Below are 13,117 nucleotides of genomic sequence, written 5' to 3'. Positions count from 1 at the left end.
GTCCAATTTAGTACTATAATACGCAATGGGCTGTTTACGTCTTCCACTGCATGTTTCTTGCATAAGTACTGCCACCGCATACTTATCACATCTATTTGCCACATACAGCAAGTATTCAACTTGGGATTGGCAGTACTGGAGTTTTGTTTTTGACACCTTGTGTTTTTGACACTGCTTTAAGACCTTCATAGAATCAGCATGGCATTGTTCCAAGGAGGAGGCAAAGATCAATAGGTCATCTACATACTGAATCAATGTTCCTTCAAGTATTACATATTCTAGGTCTGCTCTTAGCACCTGATTAAACATGAGGCGAGTGCTTAAACCCCTGTGGCATGCGGGTATACAGTGGGAAAAAAAAGTATTTAGTCAGCCACCAATTGTGCAAGTTCTCCCACTTAAAAAGATGAGAGAGGCCTGTAATTTTCATCATAGGTACACGTCAACTATGACAGACAAATTGAGAAAAAAAATCCAGAATATCACATTGTAGGATTTTTAATGAATTTATTTGCAAATTAAGGGCATTGAAGATTAAATGTGGCTGGGTCTTACAGCATGACAATGATCCCAAACACACCGCCCGGGCAACGAAGGAGTGGCTTCGTAAGAAGCATTTCAAGGTCCTGGAGTGGCCTAGCCAGTCTCCAGATCTCAACCCCATAGAAAATCTTTGGAGGGAGTTGAAAGTCCGTGTTGCCCAGCGACAGCCCCAAAACATCACTGCTCTAGAGGAGATCTGCATGAAGGAATGGGCCAAAATACCAGCAACAGTGTGTGAAAACCTTGTGAAGACTTACAGAAAACGTTTGACCTGTGTCATTGCCAACAAAGGGTATATAACAAAGTATTGAGAAACTTTTGTTATTGACCAAATACTTATTTTCCACCATCATTTGCAAATAAATTTATAAAAAATCCTACAATGTGATTTTCTGGATTATTTTTTCTCATTTTGTCTGTCATAGTTGACGTGTACCTATGATGAAAACTACAGGCCTCTCTCATCTTTTTAAGTGGGAGAACTTGCACAATTGGTGGCTGACTAAATACTTTTTTCCCCCACTGTATGTGTACTGTTTTCCCTTGTACATAAATGCAAACAAATGTCTGCATTCTTCCGCCAGGGGCACACAAAAAAATGCTCCACATAGATCAATTACTGTAAAGTACTTGGCTTCTGGGGGAACGTTGGTCAGCAGCGTGTGAGGATTTGGAACTTCAGCAGGCCAGGCCTGTACTATGTCATTTACGGCCCTTAGATCATGGACTAGCCTCCATGTATTCCCATCTGCTTTAAGAACTGGCAACAAAGGTGTGTTGCAACAACTTTGTGTTTCTATCTCCTGCTTTTATTAGTCCCTCGATTGTCATGTTAATACCCTCTTCTGCCTCAGTCTTCATATGGTATTGAGCCTTCCAAGGGGGCTTAGCATCTGGTTTTATCTTGACGCATACAGGACTTGCTGATTTTACCAATCCAACATCTGTATCATGTTGTGACCATACCTCATCTGGTATGTTTCTCTCCATTTCCTGTTTTTGCTGGTTCTCTGGTTCTGTTGCTTCCCCTAGCTGTATTTGCTGTTTGGCTGTAACTTCTACCTCCCTTGGGTCTCCAGTCATTACTATGGTAGTCAATATTTGAATGAGAGCTTTATCTTTTGAGTGATAAATCAACGGGTTGCCTGTTTTGTCGCATTGACTTGTTTTTGCTCATTTCATCATGGGGCCCAGAACTTTAGCCTCCATTCCCTTATTTACTAGTAAAGTAATGTGTGGGGCAGCACCGGAAACATTATACCATTTTGTCACAAAGTCTGAGCAGTCCCTGTCTGTTACTTCCATTGCCGCTCCCTGTTTTCCTATAATTATGTACTGAGACATAATTGGTACTGATTTCCCGTTTGCGTTTAACAACCACAGCTGTTCCAAAAGATTATCACGATAGGGATCATATTGTATTGTGCAATGATCTATCTGCTTCTGGTATCTGAGCCTGAATAAACCTACCCCATTTCTTGACTGTCTTATCTACTTCTGTCTCAATGCCCCCTAACCAATATACATTTGCTGTGCCCTGTGTCATTACCATTTGCAAGTTTAACCCTGCTTTATCTATAATCACCCCTTCAGAGGAACACCGAATTTGTATACCCATTTTGCATAGAGCATCTCTTCCTAATAAGTTGACAGGGGTGTGTTCTGATACTAGTATAGAATTTGTCGTCTCCGGAGGAGACTGCAGCCACCATTCTTGTATCGGGTCACGGGTGCTGTTACTGGAGCCTGGATTTTCTTCTTCCCTTTGTCAGTTCTTCCAGCTGGAGTTGAGTCAGCTTTCTTTGAATGTCTCTCCCCTGTTCCGTGAGTCTTTGTTCATCCTTCCTGTGTTTTTCTACTGCATCAGCGGTCACAGAATTCTTTGTGTGATTTTGAGGTTAGTCCTACCACATCCTCCAGCCTGCTTTTCACTGGCTGGGGCATGGCCTCTATCACTGAGTTTCGGAACAAAGTTGTCATCAGTGGGTCCCCCTCTGGATTTCATTCTGTTTCCAGTCTCCATCGTTTGAGTTGTTTGTGTAGATAGGCAGCTGGATTCTCTGTTTCCCCCAGTGTTCCCCCTTTTAGTGACAGGATCAATTCTTGACGGATATTCCAGTCTCAGTGCTCTCCAGACTTCAGGGCGGTGTGAGTCAAAGTCCGTCCCGTCTCCTTGCATGTCTCTCACTTTCCTCCTCAGGTCACTGTTCCCCAGTATATCCTCCATCTTTGCCACTCCTACCACCCTTGCCAACAGTGCCTTTAGATCCACCACAGCCAGCAGTTTCCCCATGGTTTGTTCCTCAAAGGTCCTTATCCATTTTCCTGCCCCATCATGCAAATCTGGCAGGCGGGCAACCAATCCTTCCAGGTCCTGTGATCCCCACGGAACATAATGTGCCTGGGTACCTTTTATTAAGATTGGACATTGCGCCTCATATCTTTCAGGTTTTTCACTGTTCTCCTATTCCGCACTCTTCCCTCTCTTTTTTCTTGGTTATAAACTCCCTCCCTTGATTCAGCCGCTGCTCTTTCTTCTTCCTCATCTAGTTCCCTGCCAGTCTGTTGTCTCAACCAGTTCTGTTCTATTTCCTTTCTTTCTTCCTTTTTCATCAGTTTTCTCATCATTTTGTCTATTTCTCTTTCTATCAGTTTGTTTGTTGCTTCAATAGTTGTCATATCTTCATCCGGAGATTCCTCATCGTCTTCCTTCGTCACCTTCATTTTTCCTAAGGCCTCCTTAACCCTCCATAGCAGTCCAATCTTTTTGGATTTATTTATTTGTTTGATTCTTTCAGGTCCTTTTCTCTCCTTAGAGAAGGTGTTTCCCTTCCTTCTTCCATTTCTATTTCTCCTTTTATTGATACACTCCGGACACCTGTGGATATTTTCCACCGGTGTACGGCGGAGGTCCCATGGACCAGTCCATATTCTTTCTGTTTGTTTTCTCATCATCCTTTCTCAACATGTTTCTGGCTCCCTGTATATTTTTCAGCAGTCCTTCTCCTTCTATTTTAAACATGTTTAGTACCTCTTTTTCTCTTTTGGCCTTTCTCTTCTTTCCTGTGTCATTTGTTTTATAATTTTTTATTAGTGTTTACATTTCCTCACACACCGAGACGTCAAACGCTCCTCCTTCTGGCCATTTGATGCCCATCTTCCTGGTGCGTCGTTCCCATTTTTAGATGTTTTTATTATTTCTTCCTTTTATAGGGGATAACAAGCACTCAGGATTTTTACTGCCGTTTGGTTCATATCTATAGCTTGTATTCTTGAACTCCCCAATGCCAGTCCCAAGTTCAACCCCCTTTTGGCTTCTTGTAATATCCATACTATTTTGTTCCCTAGTTCCTTTTTACCTTATTTGCTTTTTCCTATTGTTAATTTGTCCAGACTCTTGATTCTCCTAGCCAGAACTTAGTTATCGTAAATGTGTGTGTTCGGTTTTCTCTTATATCTCCTGATGTCTTTTGTGTGGAACACCTCATAAATCTTCTTTTTATTCTTCTTTTTCTTATTTCCAAACCACTTGACACCATGTATCTTTCCACTCTTAGTACTTTAATGGGCATTCACGCACCATTCACTCTTCCTCTCCCAGTGCGAGACTGGGTGCGTCCTCTCTGCCAGGTTACACTTAAGCAACGATCCAGGAGAGGTGCGCAGCCCCTTCCCCACCCAGGACAAGAATCTCTTTCACACTTCCAGTATTTTTTAATCAGACACTCATTCACGTTCTTCCTTTCCAGTGCAGACTGGGTGCGTCCTCTCTGCCAGGTCACTTTTATGTGACGATCCAGGAGAGGTGCGCAACCCCTTCTCCAATCGAGACAGAAGCTTTCACACTTCTTACTTTCAGTACTTTAATCACACATCCATTCACACTTTTCCCCCTACTGCAAACTGGGTGCGTCCTCTCTGCCAGGCCACTTTAATATGACGATCCAGGAGAGGTGCGCAACCCCTTCTCCACCAGAGCAGGAATTGTTTTCACACTCACTTGCACTCTCACACTTCCATACGCTTTCCTAAGCGACCTGCAAATTCAACCCATTTCCTGATTCACTTCCTCAACACAAAAAAAGCAGTATTATACAGGATTTTTGCCTACCTGTGCAGTCCTCTTAGTGATACACTTCCTCGACACACTTAGAGTGGTATCCGCAGGACTTTTTGCCTACCTATGCAGCCCTCTTAGTGATATACTTCCTTGACACACTTTGAGCGGTATTCGCAGGACTTTTTGCCTACCTATGCAGCCCTCTAGTGATACACTTCCTTGACACACTAGAGCGGTATTCGCAGGACTTCTTATTTATTTTCTGATCGCCCAAACTGATTGGCAGCCGCTCACGCTGAAATGAATCAGACAGAATGACCAGCAGGACGAACAAATGAATCAGACGAATTGCACAAATGCCTCAGATGAACAACCGAGTGACCTCGATGAATTGAATGCACAAATTGAGTCGGACCAGTTGACCAAGATGAAAGAGTTGCTTTCACAAACTCAAGCAGGTCCAATAAAGCCACTCTTCTACAAAACGAGTCAGACAAAACAATCGAATCAAACGGATTGATCAAGCTGATCAGATGAGCAACCTGAATGAGACAGATGAAACATCCAACTTGACCACAACCGAATGAATCACAGCTGCTCAAGCAAACCACCCACCTGCTCGGGCTGAGCAGATATGTTCCTACTTAGGCTTTTTCTATGTATTGCAACCCTCAAGGCTTTTTATTTCTTTATTATTTTGCATGCATTTTTTTATTTCAAAAGCTCCCAGTTTCTGTTTTTCTAGTTCTTAAATTTGGAGAGACCTACTTGGTGTCCTGCAGCTGAGGCCGGGCCCCGGAGTGAACCACACAAACTTTATACTATTAAGCAAGAATTTGCTTACATTTTTAGTGGCCACTTGTTTGTGTAGTTCGTCCAAGCCATCCACAGTCACAGGTGTTCACCATCTCTGGTCCCTGTTTGTCACTCCTGGCAAGCTCGCCATTTATGTGGTAGAAATATTAGTTAAATAATATCTCTCAGAAACCGGAGCCTGTGAATTCAGAATATACTTTATTACAAAGTAACAAAGCCGAGCTGGTCCATGGAGCACCTTTTATAACTTCTCCTTTTATACAGTTTCATGCTTACACAACATGCATAGTCATGCTTATACAACATACATAGTTACTCCTCTTTATGTAAACGGTCTTTCAGTGCCACGCCACCATTAGCTTTCAAAGTCTACATGTCATCTCTCTAGGCAGGGCCTTTACCTCTTATCTCATTATATTGGTGGCGTGACTCTGACACTTTCCCAAAAAATAATATACATACATACGTTAAAGGACAGTTACACAATGTATCGACTATAGTCACTATCCAGGCATGCATCTGGATTAAAAAGTGTCAATCATGTTTATTCTGTTTTGCCCTCATCATTTCATAACATATGTACTAGAAAATTACCCATAGTGACTGGTCTCAGACGATCCCGCAGATGAAAAAGCCGGAAGCGGAGGTCCTGGACTGGCATGGTTACATGTGGTCTGCGGTTTTGAGGCAGGTTGGACGTACTGTAAAATTCTCTAAAACTAATTTGGATGCGGCTTATGGTGGAGAAATTAACATTAAATTATCTGGCAACAGCTTAGCTCTGGTAGACATTCCTGCAGTCAGCATGCCAATTACACACTCCCTCTACACTTGAGACATCTGTAGCATTGTGTTATGTGACAAAACTGCACCTTTTAGAGTGGCCTTTTATTGTCCCCAGAACAAGGTGTGCCTGTGTAATGATCATGCTGTTTAATCAGCTTCTTGTTATGCCACACCTGTCAGGTGAATGGATTATCTTGGCAAAGGAGAAATGCACTCTAACAGATGCTCTCTAAAATTGTGCACAAAATGAGAGAAATAAGCTTTTTTTTATTATTTGTATGGAAAACATGGGAACAACACTTTACATGTTGCATTAAAAATTGTTCAGTGTAGTTTCTAACTCATTAAGTTCTAATTTATATTAAGTGATACTTAACGGTCTTCACCATTAAGAACCCCTTTAAAGGGTATCTTAATGTAAAGTGTTACCAAAACACAAGACATGGAACAACGTTGGCAAACTTAAGGTTGGGTACACAGTTGACTGTGTTGAGGAACAAAATGATAACTAAATGAATGACCTCGAGTGGTGTAGAGCAGTGGTTCCCAAACTTTTTTCGGTACTGTACCCCTAAAACACTTTGACCTGCCTGAAGTACCCCCACATGTGCGTGCGACCGGCGTGATCCATAGATTAGGTGTAAATTTGAAAAGAAAATAGGTCAAGTTTGGCAGACTTGTTTTCAATGTCAGGGAAGTAGGAGTTGAACACACTGTTGAGTTTGGATAAATGTGAGCTTACTATTTGCACCATAGGAGCTCTGTCAACATCACCTGTAGAAAGTTAGGTGTCAAGCTGCTGGAAACAACTTATATCCCCATCTTCACAGTTCCTTTCCCAGAGTTTGATCTTCTTCATGAATCCACACACTTTGTCATACATGTTTAGAATGTGTGTGTCTTTACCTTGCAGTTAGATTCAGCAACATAGACAAGGCGGGCTACCCAGTCTGTCCTCGAACACAGCCACAAAGGGGTGTGAGTGCTCATACAGAAAATCACTTCGACGCGCAGTTCAAAAAGCCTCTGTAGCGTTTTCCCTCTGGATAGTCAACAGACGTCGGTGTGAAGTAGTAGCTGCTGGTGTTCAGTCCCACTGTCATCACAGAGCCTTTGATACAGTCGGTAATTCAGAGGCCTAGACTGGATAAAGTTACTTTCACTGTGTCATTCAAAACATCATGTAACTCAGGATTCTCTTGCTGGCCAATGCCTTTCTGTGAATGATAGTGGGATTTACCTCCATGTGGGCAATTAATCATTTCACTCTCCCAGGCAAACTGCATAGAAAATCGACCAGAATTATCTTTTCACCACTTGATCAACGCCCATGTCATCGATCCTACGGCACACTACATTTTTTGACAATGGTACAGCCTTCACTGCATCAGCAGCTATCTTATCATAGTTTCTGTGAGGATAACAGCAGCAGGCACTAGCGCACGGAGCAAAGGATCACGTGCACTTGGCGCGAGCAGATGATAAACCATTGATCCAACGGGCGGGCGCGCAGAGGCCAGGTATGACAGTGCCATGGCACACGCACCATAAATAAAGTAAAAAATGAGGCCTATAAATATAAAATAACTAGAGAATTCATACCAGTGACCTCAGTAAACATTTTCCTGCCTATTAAGATTTAAATAACATTAACATATATTTTGTTAATATATAATTTTTCCTTCAGATTTTGTTAAAAATCTTCCCACGTACCCCTGGTTGGGAAACATTGGTGTAGAGAATGACTATGCCAGGTCACTTACCATTCACAGCATACTGATGTTAGCATCTGCTTTGGATAGAGCATTGAGAGCATTTTAAAATATGATTACAATTATGAAATAATATAACATTAGCAAGATTTTTAATACTACATTGCCATACATCAGGGTTCAAATCACGCTAACATTGATATTCCTGTTCTATGTAGAGTTCACTGCTCCCCGTAGACCCCTGTAATTCAAACCCTGCAAAAGATAATTGTGAGTCAATCCAATCACCAAAATGTGAGTTCTTGCCAGTCTTTAGTGGTTCAAACCAGACTAGACTCTTCACTATACCAATCAAGTCCAGTCGTACATTTTTTGTAACAAATGTTTTTATTGGCTTCTCTAATCAGTTTATAAATGCAATAACATGTACAGCCCTGGAAATCATATCACAAGGGTCTAGAACAAAAAGGACAGGGATGGGGAGGTGTCGGCTACAACATTTGGTGTTGTGGTGACAATCAGAAAAAAGCCATACAAAAACATCACATCATGCATATTGGAAGAAACAAAACGAAAATAATGAACACACATTTTTAGTGTTTTTGTACATTTTTGTAAACAATATCCTTCTAGAGATCATATGAAAACATTTATGGCAAGTAACAAAAATAAGGGATATAACAACATAAGAGAAATTAACATTTCTATGAGGCATCTAGAATACAACACTGCTTGGTGTGAAAAAAAAAGATAATACATTTTGCACTTCAATGAGTCAATTGCTCTTCTATAATTGTAAACACAAGCGGTGTTACATGATTATACAATATGTTTAACCTACACTACAAGTATTTTCACTACATACATGAAACGTGTGTCCCTGCTTTGTGACGCTTCAACAGTGATATGAGGTATATTTAGGTCAATCCTATCGTCTGATTCTCTCAGCCTCCCGCTCTCTTTTTTCTTTAAACGCATAGAGTGTGTTTTGGAGTGAAGTAGCTGGTCGGTCAGTCTTTTGTTCCCTGTGATCTGAGCAGCTTCAAAGTCTATCAGCTGTGGAGCTCACAGACGTTGGAAAATATCAACACTGGCTGCCGAGAGAGAATGGCTTGAGCCGCAGAAGACAAAGGCCATTGTTTTTTCTCGCAAAGTTTGAAAGACAGCATTTTGGGTTGGATGCATAACGTGAAGTTGAGCCTGTATCACTGAGGTTATTTTTTAGTATCAGGCCTGATTTCATAGGGTGAGGACAGATTGAGGTGCAGTGAATACTTGCACTTTCAAAACATTCTGTAAAAATGAACTCTTGCTTGGTTAAAGACATGCTACTTTGGCGACTAGTAAGTATTATTTTTACCTCCAGCTTTGAGCTGGATGTGTCGTTGTGTAGTTCATACATGCATAATATATATGAACAGAATCACTGTCTTACCTCAATTAGCCATGAAATCCCTGGTTTGAAATATATTTTTCTGGAAGCTGTGAACCGCCATTTTCCTTACATTTACCCCCATGTGGGACAGCCCCCTATCAATTCAAGTTTCAGCAAATGAGCTTCAGCCCCTCGCCATCTGAGTGACGCACACACAGTATAGCGAGAGAGCGGGTAATGACATTGTGCACATATCTGCACATTTGTGACATAGTACGCAATTTTCATGGACCACCTTTGGCTCGTGGGCATTACTTTGAGAAATCCTGGCTAAAAAGTACTCAAAAGTACCAGAGAATATTTTAAAGAATAAATACAGGAAAAATAGTTCAATTTTTTGCATCCAGTAGTCTTAGTACATCAGTGGGAATAAAAAAATGTGGAGTTCCAGCATAATATCTGCACCTCTCGAAACAACTTAAATACAAAGAGGTACTCTCAGAACAATGGGTAACATACAATTATAACATATCATAATTTGTACAACCCCTCCACCTGACCAAACCGCAAAAAGACTAAAGCAAAAATACATCTAAATGCCCATGGTCATTCCCGTTCAACACCCTCACGCCCTATCCCACCCACCCCTGTTCAATTTTCTCCTCTAATAAAAATAACTTTGTTTTGCATCCTTAATTGGGTCAGGTTGTTTTTCATTTTCAATGAAGATTTAGTTTTTCAAAAGTGCTTGTTTGATTTCCATTGACAAAAAAAGGTAACAGCCAGGAGTGGAGGGCAAAGCGGTAAAAATGTTAGCGTGTGTTTTACATGTGGCCCTTTATGGAGGAAATGTGAGCAGTTGTTTTCACATTGACACAGAAGTACCATAATCTCTACACAGCTGCAAGTTGCAGAAAGGGTTGTTCGATGACGAAAACTGAACAGGAAGAGCCATTGAATTTGTTGCAGTATTTTTGTTCTGCCCTCCTCGAGGGATAAATAGTAACAAAGCTTTGTAGTTTCAAAGTACACCTGTAAAAAGTGTGCCAATTGCATCTCATAATACAAAGTTCTCCTTATTACACAATTTTGCCTTAATTCCTGAGTAATACAATTCTTGTAACAGACAACATATAACTTTTTTTTGCCATTTGAATTCTGGGCCTTTCCCTGACAAACTTCATTATTATTATTGTAATTATCAACATCATTCATTATTACTTTACAACTGTATGATGATTGGTAAAACAATGGTTTACACAGAAATAAAAATAATTAAGCAAGTTCATAGCTACCCCCTAATTTTTTGTTTTAAATTACATAAAAATCTAGGTTAAATTCATATCATAGCAACTACACTAACAAAATAAAGACTAAATACAGATTAAAAAAAGAGAATATCAAAAAATTGCATTTGAGGCCTTGAAGACCTTCCCTGGTAGAGTTCTCGTTATCAACATTTAAATGGCAGTGTTTACATTTTTTTCCCCCCCTTGCTACAAGAACAAAATGAAGAGGGGTATAAGGACACGAAGAAAAAAACAACACCCACAACTAGGTTCACCTAGTTTTAACCTTTACCTGAAACTTTGGCTTGTTGCGGTTTTCGATCCTGTACTAACTGGCTCGCTGACGTCAGCTAACAAACTGGTATACCCTGAGAATTCTGACACGGTAGTCCGTATTCGGTGGTCGACCTCGGCCCTGGGGTCAGCGCTGTAGCCCAGTGGGGTATGGCGGCCCGACTTGAACTGGGAGCCAAAGGCCTGGGCGAAGTTCTCGATCTGGTAGGTAGCCCGCAGGTCCACTTCCTTGGGTGCATCCAGGTCGGAGTAGTTGCCGGAGCCATTGGTGCCGTTGCTCCTGTTGCCCTTGGCACCCTGCTCCTTGGGGGCTCCGCCGGCAGCCGTCAGCTCCTGGGGTGTGAGCTGGAACCCAGGGGAGTGGTGCTGCTTCTCCAGCTGCTCGGTAAGCTCCTGAGAGGGGGTGAGCTGCTGGTGGCCACTGAGGTGGAAGGCCGGCTGGGAGGGGGAGCCTACCAGCATGCCATAGTGGGACTTAGAGGATGACAACGAGGAAGAGGAAACTGCGGGGATGGGCAACGGCGAGGAGATGGCTGACGGGTAGCCACATTCCAGCGGGGATGTAGTGTAGACATGCTTGTCAGGGAAGAGGGGCCCCGTGGGGCTGGAGCTGCTAGAGAGCAGAGGGAAGGGCCTGCTGGGGCCCAGAGTGGGGAAGGGCCCGCTGTGGCTGGTGCGCTCCAGGGCCTGCAGCAGGAATTTGGAGTACTCGCTCATCACCACCTGCTTGTCGCCGCCGTTGGGTGAGTCGTCATCCAGCTCTGAGGTGACAGGCGCAGCCGGCTGCAGGTCCACGTGGTGCGGGCCACTGCTGTCGGTGAGGTCAAAGGTCACGTCGTTGTGGTGGTGGTGGTGCGTGTTGTCTGACTTGTGGCTGTAGTGGTCCAGCAGGCTCTGGAGCACCTCGTCTGGGATGCCTGACTTGTCGTGGTGCTTGAGGTCCAGGGGCAAGGCGTCCAGCATGGCCAGGGTGGGCTCGTTGTGGTGGCCCAGCGAGCCCTGAATCACACTGCTGGACTGGCCCATGTGGAGGGAGGGCACCCCATAGTCGTTGTTGGCCATATGTTGAAGGTAGCGACGCTTCTTCACAAACTGCATGGCGTCATCGTAGTTGTTGCTGGTGGCTGACAGGCCCTGCTTGATGCCCCCACCGGAGGAGCCCTGGAGGAGGCCCATGGCCTCGAGCCCTGAGCCCCCCACAAGCTCCATGGAGCCCTGCTTCTGAGACAGCAGCTTCTGCCCCTCGTCCTCCATGGAGTGGAGGTGCTTCTTGGCCTTCTTGAACACCAGCTTGGGTGTGAGGCCCTGCATGCTGGGCCCGAGGTCGGAGTCCTGCAGGCCCCCTGACGACACAGTGGCGGCCGCAGCCTTCTTACGCTTGCGCTCGCTGCCTTCGCCTGCGTTTTTGGACTTGCCCCTCTTGCGTCCAGAGGTGGTGGTAGCATTTCCCTGAGTGAGTGAGTAGTTGCCCTGGCTCATGTCCGTGTCGGCCAGCTGCAGCATGCTGGGGTCTAGGCCCTTCTTTATGGCTTCTCCACAGGACCGCTTGTGCTTCAGTAACCGATCCGTCCTCGAGAAAAACTACAGGGGGAACGGGGGGAGACGCACAGTAGAAAACAATTTCTAGTCACCCGATTGAGAAAATCGATCAACGACAACAAAATGTATTTGCCCACTGTTAGATGCACCCAAAGTCCTCTCGACCAATCGTTACTATTCAAAACAATTGATGACAGAGCACATTGCAAGCATCCAACAGTGTGGATTGCCCATGATATTTTGAGCAAACAAATAGGCTAGATTGAGACAAACCGCAAACATCAGTGTGACATCATGAACTGGCATTGTCAATCGGACCTGGGTTCAAGTACATGGGTATTTAAGTATTCGTTATTTAAATACTTATTGTCTGTGTATTTGAGAGACTTTCAAATAAATGTGGCCAAATCAGCCTATTTCTATTTGAAAGTTAAATTCCTTTAAATGGCTGAAACCATTTTCAAATACTTATCTCCAAATACATTATCTGAAATACGCCTAGGACCAAACAAACCTGAGTTTTAATGCATGGCGTATTGACATGTGTATTTGAGTATTTTCAAATACATGCCAATATTCAACTACTTGAAATCTATGCAATTTTTCTAAATACTTACTTTTAAATGTCTGAAAATAATTGAAATACCCTAAATAGTATTTGAACACAGGTCTGTTGTCAATCAAAAATATTTGTATCTGCTTT

At 43.0% G+C, this 13,117-nt stretch overlaps 1 protein-coding gene across 3 annotated transcripts in view; it reads right to left on the bottom strand.

Annotated features, from left to right (window-relative positions):
- Positions 1-10,697: 10,697 nt before the first annotated feature.
- Positions 10,698-13,117, bottom strand: part of LOC121547176 (zinc finger protein 281) — a 40,710-nt gene continuing 38,290 nt past the window's right edge. For all 3 annotated transcript variants that reach the window (XM_041858309.2, XM_041858311.2, XM_041858310.2), the window contains exon 7: positions 10,698-12,456. In XM_041858309.2, coding sequence (XP_041714243.1) covers positions 10,870-12,456 — 1,587 coding nt within the window. In that variant the 3' untranslated portion in view covers positions 10,698-10,869. The remainder of the gene's footprint in view (positions 12,457-13,117) is intronic.

Source organism: Coregonus clupeaformis, chromosome 31 (genome assembly GCF_020615455.1).
Source record: "Coregonus clupeaformis isolate EN_2021a chromosome 31, ASM2061545v1, whole genome shotgun sequence".
Classification (NCBI taxonomy): Eukaryota; Metazoa; Chordata; class Actinopteri; order Salmoniformes; family Salmonidae; genus Coregonus; species Coregonus clupeaformis.
The sequence above is the reverse complement of the archived record's forward strand: the minus strand, read 5'-3'. Positions and strand labels throughout refer to the sequence as shown.